The 22,947-nt window shown below is 41.6% G+C and overlaps 1 protein-coding gene across 1 annotated transcript in view; it reads left to right on the top strand.

Annotated features, from left to right (window-relative positions):
• Positions 1-13,543, top strand: part of LOC126458002 (ATP-binding cassette sub-family C member 4-like) — a 120,778-nt gene extending 107,235 nt beyond the window's left edge. The window contains exons 20-22 of the mRNA XM_050094775.1: positions 3,388-3,517; positions 11,428-11,538; positions 12,004-13,543. Coding sequence (XP_049950732.1) covers positions 3,388-3,517; positions 11,428-11,538; positions 12,004-12,030 — 268 coding nt within the window. The 3' untranslated portion in view covers positions 12,031-13,543. The remainder of the gene's footprint in view (positions 1-3,387; positions 3,518-11,427; positions 11,539-12,003) is intronic.
• The last annotated feature ends 9,404 nt before the right edge of the window (positions 13,544-22,947 follow it).

The following is a 22,947-nucleotide window of genomic DNA, read 5'->3' on the forward strand; positions in this document are numbered from 1 at the left end:
AAGTGCCCTCCGCCACACACCGTTGGGTGGCTTACGGAGTATAAATGTAGATGTAGATGTAGAAGACCAAGGTAGACCTCGTGTCTGAGGAACAGGGTGTGTCAGCACTGCGGAGGACAGTTATTTAAAAAATCGCTTGAAATCCGAGGAAGGAATTAATCGTGAGTTCCAAAGTGCTACCAGCAGTCCAGTTAGCACAACGAGTGTGTGTTAACGAGTTAAAAAGAATGGGCTACAATGATCGAGCGGCTCCTCATAAGCTTCACATTTCTTTTGTCAGTGTTAGGTGACGCTTGAAGTGGTGTAAAGGATAAAGAACGTCACCACTGGACAGTGGGAGTTATGATTCAAGATATGCCCTATGGCAATCACATGGCTGGGTTTGGGTTTGACGAATCCCTGAGAACGATCTCTCATCATGTATAGCGGCAACAGTGAAGTGCGAAGGAGTTGGTGCTATGGTATGAGGGTATTTTTTATGGTTAGGATGTTCTACATTTACTACGTTAACGGAAACGCTAAGCTGTAGAAGGACTTGAAAACATTTTACAGCACTGTGTACTACATACAGTAGAGGAACAGTCTAGGAATGATGATTATATCATGACAATCGAACCTGTCATAAAGCAACATCTGTGAGACAATGGTTTCCGGACAATAGCATCCCTGAAATTCGCCACACTCCACAAAGGCCTGGTCTGAATTCAATGGAACAGCTTTAGGATGTGTTTGAACATCGATTTTTCTCCACACCCAGCGTCCGACGCCACTATCTTCTTTGGTTTCGGCTGTTGGGGAAGAATGGCTTGCTGTTCCTCCACAGACATACAGACAACTCAGTTAAAGCGCCCACAGCAGCGTTTGAGCCGTCATAATGACGAAGCGTGGAGGCACCGTGTATTAACGTTCACTAATAGGTGAGCCGATACTTTTGATCACGTGGCGTGTGTATCAGTCAGTTGTGTAGAATCAGGTTACTGTGTGGATAGACGTAGGGGATATGACAGAATGGCAGAAAGGGGTTGTCGTGTTTGATGCACCCATATCCACACCATGAAACTGACAGATCTTTTGGTATATAAATGCTTACTATTACGATGTCTACAAGGAATGGTGCACCATTTGCAGTCTTGTAACACAACGTAACACTTTAAAAAAAATCCCTAACCGGAAGGGACCAGAGACGAGTGTCACGTCTTTTTTTGTGACAATCGGTTACAAACCTGACGGGAATGTCTGTTCTCAGTGAAACCCGTGAGCCAGTTTATGAGTGATCATTGCGAAAAGGACTACATGAAATTGACATTCCGAATCGAGTACACAGTGACAGCGCGTCTTAAACGGGCCAAACAACACAGAAATCGGAGTTGTGTAGTGTGGTCAGACAAGTAGCGATTTTGTCTCTTTTCAAATTATGCGAAGCATCTAGAGCACCAACGGTTCAAAGAGGCGTTGAACCCCCTCTGTGTGGACGCTTTTCAGGCCGGAGATGGTTCCGTGATGTTTGGAGGGTTTCTCATAGAATTACCTAAATCTGCTCATTCAGATTACCATGAAGATGAATCAGGACGCCCATCTTCAAGTTTTCGTACTGCGTTGAATGACCCATTAGATTTCGGTTGCGTAGCTGCAGAAACTGTCAGTAGAGACTCAAATGGAATTTATTTAGCTGCATTTCCGAAGCTAATGGTACTTGAACCAATAAAATTATTTTAAAACCTTTGGTGACCATGTGTTTCCCTTTCTTCTACATCTTCGTGATGGGGACGTTGCGGCTTCTCCCGTCCCCCAAGACGAGAACAACCGTGTTCACAGGGCAGCGTAGAGACGTTACTGGTTTGAAGAACATTCAGTCACCGTACCGCATCTCAGTCATACCACTAAAGCATCCCATCTTAATCACATATACAATATGTAGAACTCTTTGGGATAGTGGGTGAAATGTATCATTCCCACAACTTGGTAGCCCTAAAGGATCTAAACATCAGTGGGTGGCTTCAGATGGTTATGGAATAGCTGAACACCCTTTCTCGCCAAACTGAGGCCGTTTTAAACGCTACAGGTGATGTTATACAGAATTTGCGCGATGTTTTCTGTGGAGGTGGAGCTAACGTTTCTGTCCCACGTTCTAACTATATAGGTCTAGAATCTTATTGCAGACTTCCAGGACTAGTAGTAAAGCCAAATCTCTACTCCGCATGTCACCTTGCAGTGTGGTGGGTACCCCATCCTCTACTCCTCACCCAACTCCCCCCCTCCCCCTTCACCAAATGTACCCATTCTGTGAAAAAGTTCTTTGAGTTTTTCTTTGTGGTCATTTCGCTAGACTTGCAACGTACGTCCTCGTACGATCGACAATTAAAGAAAAATCAAATTCATTGTCTTAACTGGCTTTAAAGAGTTATCACAACAGTCTCTCTTTGCTAATGGTAACTGTCTGTTCTGTACTTAGTGCGTGGTGTCAGGCAATATGCAGATGAAGGCTTTGTTATGTGGGTGTGCAAGAAAGGTCTAACTGCTTGACTTCCTCTAGCGTCGAATTTAACACCATTAGACTTTTCTGGGACTATGTGATAGATGTAACTTTCCATTCCTTAACTCACTCGGTTGAAGCTCTGCTTTTAGTAATTCTAACTGCAGTAACAGTGCAGAGATTCTGCCAAAGCGGATAATTTAAGCACATGGTCTAATTTTGTTGTACATGTGTCAGGAAAACGGCATTTTCTTATCCATATGTTTCTGTTAAAACTGTTAGTCATACAGGGCCCACTAAACGTGTTAGAAGTTTCTACTAGGTATCACTAATCTTTTATATATTGTTCATGATCTTTAGTCAGTCATGATCACCAACGCATCTAGTGATGATCTGTATATCTTATGGAGATTCGAATAATATAGATATAGTTGAACTTAGTATGTTACGTTAATATATTGCGGGATTCGATTAAACAAAAAAAGCAAAGCCTTAAGGTTCTTTTTGAGCCTACTGCACACACGAATTGAGGGGACAGTCATTAAAACAAAAGCGTTTCCCGCTGCGGCAGGACGTTCTCATGAAATTTCAATCACCAAATTTCTCCTCAGAGTGTGAAAATATTTTGTTTCTGCCCACCTACACAGATAGAAATGATCATCATAATAAAAAAAGAGAAATCAGAGCTCGCATGGAAGGATTTAAGTGTTCGTTTTTCCCGCGTGCTGTTAGAGAGTGGAAAGGTAGAGAAATAGCTGACAGATGGTTCGATGAACCCTCCGCCAGGCACTTAATTGTGAACTGCAGTGTAATCGCGTGTATGTAGATGTAACATGTATTTGGATATTTATTTACTTAATTATTGATGTGGAGTTTCACTTCTGTTGCTACAAAACAAGCAATTCATTTTTCAGCACTGATTCGTTGATTCAGAAGACCATTCGCCTCAAGTTTGCGCACTGTACGGTACTGACAGTGGCACATCGTCTCAATACCATAATGGATTCCGACAAGGTGCTCGTAATGGATGCTGGTCGCATGGTGGTATGTACAAGTGTTTTTCTGGATCACGTTTTATGTTAGAGATATACAGCAAGTGGACAAAAATAGGGAAACATCAAAAACATAATCCATTACCATGCCCAATATTGTGTAGGAGAGCCGTTGGAACTGAAAACAACTACTACTTGTCTCGGACTGGATAAATACGGGGCCTGTACGGTTTTGAAATGAATTGAAATGAATTTTATAGCATTGTTCCTACAAAACGGTGGCAAGTTCAGTTAACTACGATGGAGGTGGATAGCAATCACCCACCCTTCTCTCCCAAGCAGACCACAAAGGCTCATTAATATTGAGATTTGTTAACTGTGGAGGTCAAGGAAGATGCGACGATTAGTGCTCGTGCGCACAAAACCAATCCTGGACGATGTGAGCTGTGTGAACAGCGGCCCCGTCATCTTGGAACACTGTATTACAATCGGGCAGCAAACATTGTACCGTGGGATGGACATCATCAGCGAAAATGGTCACATCCTTGGCTGTAGTTGGATCTCGCAGAATAACCTTGGAGCCCATGGAACACCTCGATACGGTTGCCCAAATCATCGTCAGATCCCTGTCCTGTTTCACTCTTTGGACGTAAATTCAGCTAAAACATGGAAACAATGAGAAACAAGAGTCATACGACCAAATGACTTTCTTCCCTTGCTCCATAGTCCAGGTTTTATGGCACTGGTACCAAGTTTTCGTGCTACGGGCACTGCACTAATGATGACACGTATTTAAAGTCCAACTCTTCCTGTGATTTCGTACTTATGGAGCTCCGTTCGTGTTGGGTTCGCGAGTGCGACATTCAGCTCTGGAGTGACTTTTTTTTGCATGTGTCGTCTCATTATTTTGTCACAGTACTCTTCAATGACCGTCTGTCACACTCTCTCAGCATACACTTTCGTTTGTGTTGTCACTTACCTGATGATGTTCTTCTGCTTTCCTCGGATGCGGTATAAATCTTCAATACGGTTCCTCTTGAAACACCAAACACTTTGGCTACCTTGATTACAGGAAGCACCCACCGTATGAGCACCTACAATTTCCCCACGTTCGAATTCACTCGGCTCCGACCTAGTGCACTCACAACCACACATAATACTATACTGATTACCACTGACACCTTCAACGTATTGAGCACATTGCACAGGTACTGTTCGTGGTCAAATACACTCCTGGAAATTGAAATAAGAACACCGTGAATTCATTGTCCCAGGAAGGGGAAACTTTATTGACACATCCCTGGGGTCAGATACATCACATGATCACACTGACAGAACCACAGGCACATAGACACAGGCAACAGAGCATGCACAATGTCGGCACTAGTACAGTGTATATCCACCTTTCGCAGCAATGCAGGCTGCTATTCTCCCATGGAGACGATCGTAGACATGCTGGATGTAGTCCTGTGGAACGGCTTGCCATGCCATTTCCACCTGGCGCCTCAGTTGGACCAGCGTTCGTGCTGGACGTGCAGACCGCGTGAGACGACGCTTCATCCAGTCCCAAACATGCTCAATGGGGGACAGATCCGGAGATCTTGCTGGCCAGGGTAGTTGACTTACACCTTCTAGAGCACGTTGGGTGGCACGGGATACACGCGGACGTGCATTGTCCTGTTGGAACAGCAAGTTCCCTTGCCGGTCTAGGAATGGTAGAACGATGGGTTCGATGACGGTTTGGATGTACCGTGCACTATTCAGTGTCCTCTCGACGATCACCAGTGGTGTACGGCCAGTGTAGGAGATCGCTCCCCACACCATGATGCCGGGTGTTGGCCCTGTGTGCCTCGGTCGTATGCAGTCCTGATTGTGGCGCTCACCTGCACGGCGCCAAACACGCATACGACCATCATTGGCACCAAGGCAGAAGCGACTCTCATCGCTGAAGACGACACGTCTCCATTCGTCCCTGCATTCACGCCTGTCGCGACACCACTGGAGGCGGGCTGCACGATGTTGGGGCGTGAGCGGAAGACGGCCTAACGGTGTGCGAGACCGTAGCCCAGCTTCATGGAGACGGTTGCGAATGGTCCTCGCCGATACCCCAGGAGCAACAGTGTCCCTAATTTGCTGGGAAGTGGCAGTGCGGTCCCCTACGGCACTGCGTAGGATCCTACGGTCTTGGCGTGCATCCGTGCGTCGCTGCGGTCCGGTCCCAGGTCGACGGGCACGTGAACCTTCCGCCGACCACTGGCGACAACATCGATGTACTGTGGAGACCTCACGCCCCACGTGTTGAGCAATTCGGCGGTACGTCCACTCGGCCTCCCGCATGCCCACTATACGCCCTCGCTCAAAGTCCGTCAACTGCACATACGGTTCACGTCCAAGCTGTCGCGGCATGCTACCAGTGTTAAAGACTGCGATGGAGCTCCGTATGCCACGGCAAACTGGCTGACACTGACGGCGGCGGTGCACAAATGCTGCGCACCTAGCGCCATTCGACGGCCAACACCGCGGTTCCTGGTGTGTCCGCTGTGCCGTACGTGTGATCATTGCTTGTACAGCCCTCTCGCAGTGTCCGGAGCAAGTATGGTGGGTCTGACACACCGGTGTCAATGTGTTCTGTTTTCCATTTCCAGGAGTGTATAACAGTGCAACCTGCAAACTTCGCTAATATCTGTATTTATGTTCAAGCATGCAATTCTCGCGGGGTTTCCATATTTTTGTCCAACCCGTATATGTTTCCTTGCCATTCTTCACTGTGAAGACTTTCAGTTAATAAGCCGGCCGTGGGTGGCTGAGCGAATCTAGGCGCTACAGTCTGGAAACGCGCGACCGCTACGGTCGCAGGTTCGAATCCTTCCTAGGGCATGAATGTGTGTGATGTCCTTAGGTTAGTTAGGTTTAAGTAGTTCTGTGTTCAGGGGACTGAAGACCTCAGAAGTTAAGTCCCATAGTGCCCAGAGCCATTTGAACCATTTTTTCTTTCAGTTAGTAACTTTCACCATAATTCACTAGAGATAGAAATTGTATTAGAAACGTTCAGCTCTTGGGACGAAGACCTCTACTGCAGTCTACACCCGTACATTAAACATACACACATAAAAAAAAGTTTTGCACCACCTCGGTTCCGAGAATTCTGGAAACAGTACAGAAAAATGGAATGGAGATCAACATAAACATCATTTCGCCTTTCTTATTGCTCATGAAAACTACATACTACGTGTTGTACCACCACACACCGAGACGTTCAGAGGTGGTGGTCCAGATTGCTGTACGACCCATACATCTAATATCCAGTAGCACATCCTCTTGCATTGATGCATGGCGGTATTCGTCGTGGCATACTATCCACAAGTTCATCACGGCACTATTGATCCAGATTGTCCCACTCCTCAACGGCGATTCGGCGTAGATTCCTCAGAGTGGTTGGTGGGTCACGTATCCATAAACAGCCCTTTTCAATCTATCCCAGGCATGTTCGATATGGTTCACGTCTGAAGAACATGCTGGCCACTCTATTCGAGCGATATCGTTATCCTGAAGGAAGTCATTCAAAAGATGTGCACGATGGGGGTGCGAATTGTCGTCCATGAAGGCGAATGCCTCGCCAATATGCTGCCAATATGGTTGCACTATCGGTCGGAGGATGGCATTCATGTATCGTATAGGTGTTACGGCGCCTTCCATGAGCACCAGCTGGGTACGTAGGCCCCACATAATGCCACTCCAAAACAGCAGGGAACCTCCACCTTCCTGCACTTGCTGGACAGTGGGTCTAAAGAGTTCAGTTTAACCGGGTTGCCTCCAAACACGTCTTCGATGATTGTCTGGTTGAAGGCATGTGCGACACTCATCGGTGAAGACAACGCGATGCCAATCCTGAGCGGTCCATTCGGCATGCTGTTGAGCCATCTGTACCGCGCTGCATGGTGTCGTGGTTGCAAAGATGGACCTCGCCATGGACCTCGGGAGTGAAGTTGCGCATCATGCACCCTATTGCGCACAGTTTGTGTCATAACAGGACGGCCTGTGGCTCCACGAAAAGCATTATTCAACATGGTGGCGTTGCTGTTAGCGTTCCTCCGAGCCAGAATCCGTAGGTAGCAGTCATCCACTGCAGTAGTAGGCCTTGGGCGGTCTGAGCGAGGCATGTCATAGACAGTTCTTGTCCCTCTGTATCTCCTCCGTGTCCGAATAACATCGCTTTGGTTCACTCCGAGACGCCTGGACACTTCCCTTGTTGAGAGCCCTGCCTGGCTCAAAGTAACAATGCGGACGCGATCGAACCTCGGTGTTGGCCGTCTAGGCATGGTTAAACTACAGACAGCACGAGCCGTGTACCTCCGTCCTGGTGGAATGATTGGAACTGATCGGCTGTCGGACACCCTCCGTCTAATAGGCGCTGCTCATGCATGGTTGTTTACATCTTTGGGCCTCTGAAAGGGACTGTGTCTGTGATACAACATCCACAGTCAACGTCTATCTTGAAGAGTTCTGGCAACCGGGGTAATGCAATTTTTTTTGGTGTGTGCAGTATACATACTTGTGTGGCTTACGTCCTTGTACAAGCTTATTTTGTTGACACCATTTGGCCGATATGGATGAAAGGAATGTAACTGTTTCGTGAAGGTGATTGATGAGTGCATTATAGTGTAGTGTCTTGTTTGTGTTGTTATTGTTTTCCGTGATGATGATGCTGGTGATAGAAGTTGAAGGATGAAACTCAGTGTTGCCACATAGCTTGCTCCTTACTACGCACAGTTTTACTCTTTACAGCGAACGTTGGTACACATTCTACGCTACTAACTTTCTATCCATTGCTGGTCGTGTGTCGTTGGTGAACTTTTAAATTTCTTCTCCACAACAGGATTCAAACTACATACCTCTAGCTCAGAACGTCGGAACTGCGTCCGCAGCTCGTGGTCGTGCGGTAGCGTTCTCGCTTCCCACGCCCGGGTTCCCGGGTTCGATTCCCAGCGGGGTCAGGGATTTTCTCTGCCTCGTGATGACTGGGTGTTGTGTGATGTCCTTAGGTTAGTTAGGATTAAGTTGTTCTAAGTTCTAGGGGACTGATGACCATAGATGTTAAGTCCCATAGTGCTCAGAGCCATTTGAACCATTTTTTTGTCGGAACTGTGTCCCACAGAACACTGGTGTTAACGCGGAAAGTGAATAAGAGCTCCGCGAAAACTATTAATAACACGGCGCTTTTCTCGACATTTTGACGATACTAATTGCTTTTTAAAATTTTGTTATGATTTCCGTGTTAGTAGTTATAATTTAAAACTGCAGTAATCACTGAATAAAAAAAGTTTTCATTTTTAAAAATTTCAGCTTCAAAATAAACAAGGTCTTGAAAATAAACTAGGTATTCCATGAAAATACTAGGATTCTCAAAGTGTTACGTCAGAGGCAAAGTTTGGTAACCTCTGCTCTAGCTGGAGATCGGTGGAGTGTGATTGAGCTCGACTATTGAGGCGGATATTTGTGTTGTGTTCTAATCCGTGTGGTGGTCAAATTTAGCTACAATGGAATCGACAAGGGAAAGCGTCGTACCGCTGGCACAAAAGGGGAAGGCGGTGAATGTTCATACTTACTGAGTAGTGAACCCCCACTCTGCTGTTCGAAATCTTAAGTTAAAAGTAGTAAGTTTTATTTTTTTACAAAGCTAAACTTGTGCGAAAATCAGAAATTTGCAATGGAGGTATCTTATTCTTCTACAAAGCTAAAAAGCAAACACTCAGGTGTGTCATAACGAAAGTTCTCTGTACACATTTTCGAAGCTTCAAAACTAATTGAAATGTTCAATAAGATTTTCTTTCTGCGCCGGAGGATGCACTGGTGTGACTGACAGATTAAAAATCTTTTCCGGACAGAGCATCGAACTGGGGACCGCCTTTCAGAAGCAAATGCTCTACCAACTGAGCTACCCCACAGCGACTACCGGTGCTTCCTTACGGCAGTACTTGCGGTAGTACCTCATTTCCTATAATCCAAACTTCACGGAAGCTCTCCTGCGAGAGCTGTAAGACTAGCACTCCTGGAAGAAATAATATTGTGGAGACATGGCTTAGCCATGGCAAAAGTCCCGAGATCGAGTCTCGATCGAGTCCACAGTTTTAATCTACCAGGAAGTTTCATATCAGCACACACTCCGCTGCAGAGTGAAAATTTCGTAATGGAAGCATACCCCGGGCTATAGCTAAGCCATGTCTCTGGAATACCCTTCCTTTCAGGAGTCCTAGTCTTGCAAGTTTCGCAGGAGAGCTTCTGTGAAGTTTAAAAGGTAGGAGACGAGATACTGCCGGAAGTGAAGCTGTGAGGACGGATCGTTAGTCGTGTTGACCACTTGCCCGCAAAAGGCAAAGGTCCCGAGTTCGAGTTTCGGTCCAGCACACAGTTTTAATCTGAGACCTTTCTTAATCAGGAGCAACTGTTATCTAAATTTATCCTCAAGAATTTCCCCTCATATTGGTGATATGAAGAATTTGCTGCCGTGTATATTCTCTGTAACTGAAACAGTCTCGTTTATGGATTGATTCTTCCTAGTAACTATCGTCCACCGATAGATCACAGCGGTTTGTAATAATATTTGAAGATGCCAGCTTACTTGTCGTAAATTCTAACACTGCATCATCTCACAGCACCATTAAAACGTAACTGTTAAATACCACGGAACACAGGACAAAATGCACATCGGCGTGGTGAGATTGTTACTCACAGCAGCCGCTGACAGTTTTTAGTCATCTCGTATATAGAGTCGTCAATCGCATTTTTTTCTGCTGTTTGACAGATATTTGCAATTTCTTTATTTGCGATGTGTAGTTGGAGTCCGCCCAAACAAATACTGCTCATCAAGTCTTACACGTGCCGTCCAGCGCCGACAGAAAGAGTCGGTTTGTTTGCCGTTACGAGCAAAATTATTATTTTTTAAAGCGAAATTTTACGTTCCAGCTCGATTGAGCGGTTCCAGATTAGTTTACTGCGAGATCAGTTTTATCGGTATGTATTAACAAGGACAGCAAAACACGAAGATAAACCAGAACTCCGGCAGCAATTACTGAGCGGGGCTGTGGCTGCTGCAGTGTTGGCTATTCTTCGTGTTTCACTGTCCCTGTTAATACATGTCGATAAAATGAATGTCGCACTAGTCTCATATTGGACCGCGCAATCAAAAGGGCGCGTAAAATTCCACCTTAAAAATCATTCTCCTCGTAACGGGAAGTAAACAGATTCTTTCTGTCGTCATGGGCGTCGCATTAAAGACTTTACGAGCAGTATTCACGTGGGCTGATTCCAGCCACACACTGCAAAGAAGAAATTGCAAATATCCGCCGAAATACCAGAGAAAATGTGACCGTCGACCCACACCAGGTGACACCCCGTATACACCTACCAGAATTTTCCTAAACACAGCAGTTGGCTTTATGGTGATGCACATATGGTCCTTCATTAATTTATTTTTAGTTAATTCGTGTTCACTGTTCTATTGAAAAAGTCATTAACACAAGTGGACAGTTATTGTTGCTAAATCAACAGAGTATGAACTGTCGGTGGCTCACCACATGTCTTCAGGTACTACTCCCGTGTTTTCACATCTGTCGGAGTATTTACGTTGTCTGCACAGCTAATTGCTTTTAAATGTTGCCTTTGACGCAGCTGGAGGCCGCGCTGGATTAGCCCAGCGGTCTAAGGCGCTGCAGTCATGAACTGTGCGGCTGGACCCCGCGGAGATTTGAGTCCTCCCTCGGGCATGGGTGTGTGTGTGTTTGTCCTTAGGATAATTTAGGTTAAGCAGTGTGTAACCATAGGGACTGATGACCTTAGCAGTTAAGTCCCATAAGTTCTCACACACAACTGAACATTTTTTTGAACGCAGCTGGACGTAATGAAAGTCTGTTAATTTAGTGGAAGCTCTGATTAGGGAAGTATCATATTACTTTATGCACACAGGAATTTGACCATCCTCACCTGCTGTTACAAAATAAGGAGGGATACTTCTACAAGATGGTGCAGCAGACCGGACCGTCCATGGCAGAACAACTGCGAAGAGTCGCTGAAGAGGTAAACTGCAACAGCATAGAATTAGAGTGAAATTTTTATGCTCCTGAATTCGCATCTCCTTGAGAAATTTATTATTAACTACAACGGAAGGAATTTCTTGGACCGTACGATACACATCGTCTTCTTCTCCTCCCCCCCCCCCCCCCCCCTCTCTCTCTCTCTCCCTCTGACAAATCCAGTTATATGACAATTCGGCCTGTTGTAAAACCCGGACTTATGGTTGCGGCGTGTACCGTAGAACAGGGCAAGCTTCCCGAAAACCTTGTTGAGAACGGGAGGATTGCAGCTATTTTTAATGCTTTCCTGGGACAATGTGCCACAGCAGAAACGAACGCCTAATGCGTGTATGTGTATCTGTTGCAGTGTGTAATAGAACAAAGCCATTGACTTGCTCCACATGTATTGTAGTGTACCCATCCGATCTTGCATTGGCCGTGTATTTCATGACTTCATTTTCTTTTCCAGTGCTATCACGGTACGATTCGCTTGTAAGGAAGCTGCAGAAGAACAAGCTGTCTAAAATGCTTCTACCATGGACATTTATTGATTTATTTAGCATGCTGAAAAGTGCTGAAAACAAATGGAATCGGCGAAAATTGTACAAATGTACTATATTTAATTTATTTTTGCAAATATATTATTTATAATTTCCCGAGGTCTGTTTAAAATAAAAGTGTAATTTTTCTATAATTATGATAGTGGTCCTGGGCCACAGAAAGTGGAGAGACGAACTGCTATGTGGAGAAACTCAATGTCTAGATTTTCAGCTTTTAGTTGTGAACTTACGAGTATGTGATTGACGTAGAAGGCACCACCAATTCACCTATGTCTCTCGTCCTTTTAGCATAGCTTGTAGCATGATACCTGACCGTGTTCCTGTCCTAGTGTTGCGTACAGCATTACAGAATAGAAATTCTATTGCGTGATTATCAAATATATATCACGACTACATTGCTGACGGGATACTAGAGGCAAATAAAACATAACGACATATTTTAGGACTGGAATACAATGTTGAGGTTGCGACAGAGCTTTTCCATATTCAAAGCGTGTTTGCAGGTATAAAGTAAACGATAATCGATTTCCTGCTTATTGATACAACCGGTTTAATTATTGCAGTCACGGAAACCTGTCTCAACACTAGAGGAATGGAAGACAGCTAGTTGACGTTTACGTTGTTCCTATCGGCTGTTCATATTATATTTCCATGTCCCAAGAAAGCGATGAGAGCTGGATCACCCAATTTTTAACCACCATAGTTTATACCTAGCATAAGCATCTCTTTGACACATATTTTGTCATAACGCACATTGTACTATTAGTGTACGATATTTCTGTAACAATACGAGGAAGCAATAATTTATTCGGATCTAGCTATTCTGATCAGCTACTCTTGTCACATTTTCTTCTTAGCAAAAATAGCGCTGGTCATTTAGGATGACAAATACCGTTCTAACCTAAAAAATTGTATTCCTTTTCGTCCGATACTCTTTCTTTCATTTTATCCTCCAAAAAAGACCCCTCAAATGGGAACTTGTTACGTGGAATCTGAATGAGAATAAAACTCGGTATTAACCAATATTTATCTCTTATACCTGCATCCATTTAAGTTTCTCGCTTCTTTGAGACAAGCAGAACATTTAATTTGTGTTTTGAAATAATGACTAGTTGATGGAATTTATTTAAAATTCTTTGTGCCATTCGTAGGAAATAAAACGACTCCTGGCACTCTGGCAATCTTGAATCGTGGAATAGAATCTCAGTGTTGATTTCCTATTTCATTATTATATCAAAATAAAAGTGAAACTTCTGAAAAATGATTTGGCAAACACCAGAATTTAAGTAAATGAATAAATCTTTTCAAGATTTGATTAGTTTTAAACGAACGTGGCAGAAAACACAACATGTAGATAGAATCAAAATTATACCGCCCTACATCTAAAATGGATTATATCAAATTCCTGTCAAAATCGCTTCCAATTTTTTCATGTCTGTATTGTGTACTTTTTATACATTCGTAAAAATCAACTGTTTTGTATTAAAATAATTTATAATGTTTTAATTGAAGTATCTGTATTACTATCTTGTTAATTTTTAGGCAAAAATAAATCAATAAATAAAACAAAAATAAAGAGAAATTTTACTATGTTTCATCATATATGTTTTACCGGTCTCCATTTCTTTTTCAGCGAAACAATACCATGCTTATTAACAGTCATAGCTACACACATCGGAAGAACATCTGGTAACGGATATCGTTCATGACTTATACGCCATATACGACATTGAGTATTCGCTGCGTAATTTCACAGCAACATCCAACAATAAGTTAGATAAAGAAGATACTTTTCAGTAATCTGTCGTGTACGTTTTTACCGTGCTGAGCTAATAGGTTACGTATATAAGTTCTCTTTATTAGGAATAGCGACTTTCCTAAAATTATCAAAAATTGTCAGATCAGTACGAGACAATAACAAATATTTTAGGCTAACATTAGTAAATGAGTACTTTTATAAATGCGGCCCTTCTGAGTACAGTTAATCCAGAAATATAGTCGTTTTGACATATTCCAATATCTAATTAACAAGATATTCGATCTGTTTCGGACGGAATACATGTTAGGTTTTAATAGCATAATAGTAATTACTAGTGGAAGAACTGATGTGCCAGTTTCAAGTGACCAAAGTTGCACGTGACCAATTGGGAAAACGTAGACATCTCTCCTCCACCCAAACCAGCCTTGTTTGCTAGGCAAGTAGCGCCAGGAATTGGAAACGATGTGAATACGATACACAAAACCTTACTCAAGTAAAGGATATTTAAGACAGTACAAGAAGTCATGACTGTGAATGATAACCCAACATTACGTCATCATTCTACCAGTATAGCGTTCATGTATCTTCCGGAACACTATGACCGCTAGGTTAATGGCTGCTTGGTCCAGCCTTATCTCACAGAAAAGCTTTATTTTGTTGTGTTATGGATTCTGGAGGGCATGGCACATGACCAGGAATAAATCGCAATATAGTTTACGCATAAATCAGGTAGTTCCTTTAGATTAGGAGGCGGAAATTTATAAGAAAAATATGGAAGAAATATGGATAAAATATCGTAATAGTTCCGGAGAAAATTTTGCAGAATCCTTTAAAAAGTATAACTTGAGAATTCTGAACACACTATTCACTTTTTCCAGTTCATGATGGGATCATACAGCAAGCACTGATAAATGTTTGGAAGAGATAAACAGTCGTGGCTGAAAAACAGTCTATTATTTTCTGCTTTGCCAAATGCGTATCGGCTTGTTTAGGGCGTCTTCAGATTGGTCTACAAATAAATTTTTTTTGCAGCCAAAAGAGTTTATCTCGTCACACGCTATTTACAGGTATATATTTAAAGATATACATTACAGGATAAATCATTGATTGATTACATCATTAATAAGCAAAAATAAAAAAAAGGGTATTTCAAGACTGTAGAGCTTTGTGGGGAACCAACTGTGGATCTAATGGCCACTTAGTTTTTCAAAGGCGACGTATCCAATTAGGAGAAAACACAAGAAATAGACAACTGAATAGCCAGAAGATTGAAGAGAAACACGAGCAGATGCGGCACAAACTCTTTCTCCTGAAGCAGTTCAGCGTAAAGGATTTATTTATACGAAAATTAGAATGTGAACTAAAAAAGATGTCAGAATATGACAATGTTGAAAGGGAAAACGAGAATGTTAAACAAGAAATTAGCAAAATTGCCCTAGAGGTATTGCGGGCAGAGAGTAAGAGTGTAGACAAACAGAATGGTCTATGGGCGTCGGTAACCTTGAGAACAGGATGCGGGAACAGAAGAATTTGTACAAAAAATGATTATCAAATAAATCACAAGATGATGAAAATTACCAGACAATGATCCAGGAGTTAAGAAACAGAATTAAATGAGAAAATAACAAGATGTGAAAACAGAAATGCATTCACAGTGAAATTTAACAGATAGATACAAAAGATAGAAGTCTGAAGGACATTTACAGAAAAGAAGAAAACATCAGTAAACAAGACAATGAAAAACTTACTTCTTTTAAGGGAATGGGAAAAGCATTATGCAGATCTAATAATCCAATAGCTGAAGACATAATCCAGTGTATAAAAAAGGAGGAATGTAAGACTGAAGAAACGCTTCGAAATATGAACATTACGACAGAAGCGAACAGCGCATTAGCCGAAAAGAAGAATGCCCGATCAAATGGTCCTGCGAATATTCCTGTGGAATTATTGAAAGTTGGAGGACACAATTTCAAGAAAAGAATAAGGCACCTTATACTCACCTGTTATCAATGCACTGAAATATCGTATGTGATTTCCATTTTCTAGATGGAGAAAAAAAGATACGAACTGAAACTTCCTGGCAGATTAAAACTCTGTGCCAGACCGAGACTCGAACTCGGGACCATTGCCTTCCATGGGCAAGTGCTCTACCGACTTTTTTCTTGATTTTGTCGTATTGTTCACTGAATTCGTTCAGAGCAGACGTCCGATGACACCCGTTCAGGCTCTTCGTTGACCCATTCACTCAGTTTTGTATTACAGAGGGCAGCTAACTCTCTGACCACACACGCTGAGCTATCATGCTGGTAACCGACTGAGCTACCAAAGCACGACTCAGGCCCCCTATTCTGTATCTTTCCGTCATTTTGCCGATCGGTTCGGTACGCAAGCGCACCAAACGGTCTTGTTTTCAAAGGAGAGGCCCAACATTATTCTGTAAGCATTTCGAAAACGATGCCGAACGGCCCTAGCTAATTGAAACGCTGTTGTCAGTTCTCCTCGCACCAACCAATCAAAAGCAATCTACATCAGATCCGCGCATGCCAACTGCAGCGCCACAGCGGCAGATATTGAAGCAGGTAGAAGCCGACACAGGCACGCTATTCTTCACAGTATCGAAAATTGTGGTTAGAGTATGTATTAATGTTCAAATTTCACTGGCCATGAGCTTCCATGAATGTATGATAATGATAGATATTGACTGTGTTCTGGAAACTGTCATAAATGTCACATATGTCATTTTGTTCTGATTCACATCGATGTCTTCTTTTGGATTTTACGTTTCGGAATTTGATTTACGAATGAACGTCACTGTCAGTTGTTCCATGCACAGCAATTTCATCTTTCATTCCTTAAACATATGGAAGTCACGAAATCGAAGATACTAGTTTCTGAGAAAACGCGCTCTTACATGTAAATAACATTGAATATTTCAGAAAAATGCTTAACTTTGACGAATAGCGAAGTGTCAGAATGTGTTACAAACACAAAGAGGAAAAAAATATTTTCGTACCCATTATTATGTAAACCTATGATATCTGACACGGCAGTTCATGCCTTATCGACTTGGCTACAACAACCAGGATGCTTTCAGCCCTTTATTCTGCAGAATTCCAGTCGCAAGAGATTCAGGCTGACTTCGTTGCCCAATGATGTGGGCGTAAGCTGCAAATGTATGAAATTTTGGAAGGTTTCCTCTATCAGGCTTCACAAAATTCCTTTGCATTGTTACTTAAAAGTTTTAAACATCTTTTGATAATGAATAAGTAAACCATCTGCGGAAAAATAGTACATGAAGTCATTAGTAATTTCAGCTAACACTCATGTGATATATGTAACGAGAGCCGACCTTTTGAAATTTAATGATTTCTTTTAAACTCTTAATTGCGTAAAAATAACAGGTACTTTGTGAGAATATTGGCCAAAACTGTTGTTTTACGTCACAATTATTCACAGTAACAACAATACAAACCATATTTCTAACAAAGAAAAATAGTCTATTATGAACTCACTTTCTACCCAGACGCGTCCTGGTGGTTCTTCAGTAACACAGTCACTAAATTCGAACCTGAAACCGCTCAATATGTTTGAAATAACAAATTCTAGATGTAAATAAGCCACCAGAACCGAACGAGAGGGCCATACCAAAATCTAAAACCTCTCGATAGAGTCATCGAAAATCGGCAGGAGGACCGATCGGTAACAGGTCTCAGAAGCTTACTGAATAGGAACTTCGGATAAAGAACCGAAAGTGACGCCACTACTGAGGCTAACCTACTGCACCGATCGGTATGAACGATGCAGAATAGGGCCCCAGGACACCTTCTCACAGCTTCAACTCTGCCAGTATCTCGTCTCCTACCTCCAAAATTCACAGAAGCTCTTCTGCGAACCTTGCTGAACTAGCACTCCTGGTAGAGACGATAGCACGGAGAGATGGCTTAGCCACAGCCTGGGGATGTTTCCAGAATGAGATTTTCACTCTGCAGAGGAGTGTGCGAAGATATGACATTTCCTGGAAGATTAAAACTGTGTGCCTGACCGAGACTCAAACTCGAGTTCGAGTCTTCGTCCGCGACACAGTTTTAATCTGCCAGGAAGTTACATATCAGCGCACACTCCGTTGCAGGGTGAAAATCTTATTCTAGACACTAACCGCTACAGATGTATTAGTGTGAACTGCATTATGAGCCGCTTATTGGCAAAATTATGGATGAGAAAGTGTGACAGAAGGCTCCCCACTATTTCGGGGAAGACCAGAGTGTGAACAGGCAGGAGAGATCCTGTAGAGATAACCTCTTTATTTTACAACAGCTAAAGGATAAATCTATAGCAGTAGCAAATGAGTTGCACGCTTCCTTTATATATTAGCAAAACTTGATACTGTTCTGAGACCAAAACTGTGGGAAGTTTTGAAATATATGGATGGCCATCTTTTACATATCATTATTAAAATGTGCAGAGATATCAAGATATTTTTAAACATCGTGACATCTATTAATTTACATGGGCTGCTCGAGTAATAGACTATGTTCTTACAAAAAAAAAATAGAAAAAAAGCCACTGGCAAGAACAAAAGATACAAGAGTCCACAGAAGCTTGGATGTATCATCATATCGCTTTTTAATCTGCAGTGAGAAAATATTTTTAAAAACATGGAAGAAACCAGTCATAAACACTCAGTGGGATGTAAGAGATTGTAAGATGCATCTACTCCAACGATATAGTGTCGTATTATTATACCAAAAGAGACTAAATGAGAAACCAGCAAGTAACAACCTAGATGGAGAATGCAGTACTATTAAAGAAATTGTAACGCACGTAGCCACTGTAGCACTAGGAACGAAAAAAAGAAATATGTTAAAAAGGGATTAACGATTACGAATGACCATATTAGCAGGCTAATAAAAGACAACAATAAGGTGTATCTAAAAATCTTTCCATTACCTAATAATGTGTATTACAGAAAGGATTATATAAGTAAGTCTCCTTTAGTAAAGAAAAAAATACGAAGAAGGAAACGAGACGTTGGGGTCGGTATGTGAGTGAACTAGACCATTATATTCATGGGAGACAAAACAAAGAATACAAAATTATAAAGTACTTGAATAAACAAGAACGAGATACTTGATAATTAAATGTAATAACTGTAAAGTGATGTGAAGGTCGATGCAACATGTCATCACCTCACACAAATGTAGGATGCTTTTCGATCGGTACCCCTGGGATTTGCAGTGGGATGATAGAGGCTAGCACGAGTGGGATGGTTGTAGGAATCTGTAACATTCTATAATAATTAGTACTGGAATACTTTAGTAAATAACATTTACATAACTTTGTCCTGCTACTGCACTCCAGGAACATAACTAATCATAACTATCTTTCTTGAATACAAATGACTCATTAACAAACATTAACTGGTTTATACCAAAAGCACCATAACACAATTCTGGTATTACATGCGTAATACATGCGCGAACTAGAGACTGCGAACCTAGCGATCTGAAGGCTATTCAAATCTGACTTCGCTCACGACCTTTAGCTGACTCGGCCGGTGCGATCTGCCAGTCTCTGTCCGTGCCATACGGCGGCGCTGCAAGCGCCAGCGAGTCCAGAGGTTGCAAGTGCTGGACCGCTATCGATTATCGCAACCTCTAGCGTGGTGTCTAAGGAATGGTTAAAATATTTTAAATGTCTATTGTACCGTCTCCTGGATATGTTACGATAACAACAAGTCAATTGTGTCAAAAACGAAGACAGATTTACATGTTTATGTACGTAAATGTGCTAGCAATGATGACATGTTATTTTGGAACGAGAAAACTCTCCATCTTCACGTGTTTTGGAGATAAAAACATTAATAATAAATATATTTCTGTGTAACAAATTCTAAGAATAACAAAGACTATGAATATACCATATCATGCAATTTCTATACCTACAATTGTGGGACAAAGACTTGGATTAATAAAATGATGAATCTGGTGTCAGCCGTCTAACCTATTAAGTGCTTTTGTATGCGGTTGGTTCTAAGCTCACGATTTTTAACAATATACGTATGAAAAGTATTTGTCTTTTAATCTCAGTTCATATCTCTTCCTCCCCTTCCACATGTGAATATAATTAAGTAAAAATAATTAATTATCTCTAGACTTCAAGTTTTATCACTGGCCGTCAGCCATTCTTTTGTCGTAATGGCGCTTTGGCAGCCATTATGTGAAATATAATTAATGACATGATTTTGGCGCTTGACCTACAAGACAACAAGAAAAAAATACTTCAAATATTTTTCTCTGAGGAAAAAAATATATTTTTACAGAAAATGTGTTATTAAATTTACACGACAAACTCAAAGGTAATAAATAATAATAAGAGCCTCAGTCTTGCTTATGAGTAAACCGCTAACTGGTAAAAATCTTGTTTTCACTGCCGTAAATATTATTCAAATCATAATTAACAGTATAAAACGTCAGTGTTTAACAAAAAATTTACTTAACATCGAGAGTAATAGTGCAGCTACGTAGGTGATTATATAGTGCCTCTCTCTGCAATAATAGCTGTTGATCGTGCGTTAACTAAGACAGTTTTAAACAAACCACGCGTGCTATTGAGCTAACCGTGTGTGTTGTCAACGTAAGTAAATTGTTACAACCCAACCTAGTACCTTTTTTCAGAATTATTTGCTTGTGTAGCAACATTGATGATTGTTAGTGTATATTTTAGCCGTTACCACGAGTGTGTGAAATATAAGTGACGTCACGACTAACAGATATTTCCATCCACTACTCCAAAAGTAACAAACCGATACTTTTCATAAAATAAAGAAAAAGAGAAAACGACGGAGAGAGAGAGAGAGAGACGATATACTGTCGATTGATAATGAAGGAAAACCAGAAATAGACACCGAGAGGAAACGTGGAAGACGAATGGAATGAGGCTCTGATATACCCTACTTACAGGAAAGGTGATAAATCACAGTGCAAAAATTACCGAGGAATAAATCTGCTACATTCCTGTTAGAAACTGTATGCTAAAATCGTAAACGAGAGATTAACACCAGATGTGGAAACACAGGTACAACACGGTTTTAGGAAAGGTAGATCATGTTCTGATCGTCTTTTCATTGTGGCACAAGTAACCGAGAAAAGAAGAGAATTTAATTTACCAGTTTATTACGTTTTTACCGACTATGAAGATGCGTTTGACAAGTTAAAGTGGGAGATGTTTTGAGAATCACTTGAGGAAACGGGAGTTCAAGCCTTTCTGATTACGACAATTTAGTGATAATACAAAAATAAAATAAGGATCCATGTTGTAAGGAATGGGACAGAATCTACAGACATTAATGAAGAAATCAAACAAGGCGGCCCATTTCCACAATTTTTATACTGACGATATCATTCGTAAATGGTTGATTTTATTAAATGCCATGTTAAGACGCGATAATTGCAATTTTATGACGATGTTGTTTGCTGATGATCATATTATAATAGGAAAATCTGAAGAAAAGGTTCAGATTTCAACATATAAACTGAGTAAAACTACTGCTGTACAGTGAATGAGAATATCCATACATATTATAAAAATGGGTGTGGGTTCCACATTCCCGTGTCAAAGGGGTGGGGTGAAAAAGCAGTGTAGCCCATATCGCGCGAATACCCATATTTTACTCCTTCAGTATTTGAGAATGAGAGCAGTTAATGGCTGACAACAAACTTTACACGTCATTTCAAATCCTTACAGAACTCTTTCTTGCTCATAATTCTCACAAAATAACGAAAGGAAAACGTTTATCGCTTGCCAATTTTCACTGTTCGTGCAGTAAAACTGCCGCACGAAGCATGACGTTTTAATTTATTATTTGTTTACTGGTAACTGTATTCGTGACACATTTTGCAGACAGTATTCGCATAGAACACTGAATGTACGAGCAAAATCATATAGTTGTTCAAAACATAGTTCAAGAAATATGAAGTCACAAACACTGACATGCGTTAAAAACTGCCCCATCATCCACAGCGTTTAAATTTATTAGTTCTTTGCTACCGACTATATTCGCAACAAATTTTGCAGACAATTGTCACATGTGTACTTGATAGTACTTGGAAAAATATATCATTCTACGACTCATAGTTCAGGGCATACGACGTCATAAACAGTGAGCTACATGAAAGTGAAACTGCAGAACGAAATTCGCTAGAGATACAGGTGAAATATGTATACAAACACGTGTGAAATACCTTAAATATATCTGAAATATATTTGACATGTACGTTCCGAGCCAAAGCCAAGGGTTAAAAGCTCATGGTAAACCCCTGGAACAATCTGAATCAAATTTGGTAAACATATTAGCAGTCGAGAAAGAAATAATAAGGGAGTAAAAACCACCAGCCTGCTATTGAGGTTTGGGGTGGGGTTATAACGTGGAGAGACAAGGGGGAGGAGCGAATGGACAGATAGAGAGGGCTAAGAAGGAAGTAGACATAGATGAGAAGGAGGAGATGGCCAAAGAGAGGGGAGGGGAAATGGAAGAGAGGGGAGGGGAGGGGATGTACAAGGAGAGTGGGAGAAATATATGGACAAAGAGAGGGAGGAGGAGCTGATGGAATTAGAGTGAGGAGGAATAGATGGACAAAGGAGGAAGGAGTAGATGGACAGAGAGTAGGGGTGAAGGAGGTGGAGAGAGATTGGGTGAAGGAGATGGACAGACATGAAGGAGGGGGAAATGGAGAGAGAGAGGGGAAAGGATTAATAGAAGACTGGAATAAATAAATACCCAGGAAACTTCGGGTACTGAGCTAGTCTCCAGATGGACAAATAATTGACCAAGTAAAAGTGTTTTAATATTTATGGTGCAATTTTAAATTTACCTGGTCAGATCTAGAGCTAAAATTGCTCAGATTCAGACCTTTCTGTGGAACTATAAAACGTACATTATAGCATAATGTATGGAAAGAAACATTAATTAATCTGTACAAAGTAAGAGCGTTGCCATGGTGACGAATGCTGGACCCTAATTCTGATTATCATCAGAGATGAAGTTCCTCCGCTCTGGGATGTCTCCTTTTTTTGTGTGTCATCAGTCTTCTGACTG

Source organism: Schistocerca serialis, chromosome 2 (assembly GCF_023864345.2).
Source record: "Schistocerca serialis cubense isolate TAMUIC-IGC-003099 chromosome 2, iqSchSeri2.2, whole genome shotgun sequence".
In the NCBI taxonomy this organism is placed as follows: domain Eukaryota; kingdom Metazoa; phylum Arthropoda; class Insecta; order Orthoptera; family Acrididae; genus Schistocerca; species Schistocerca serialis.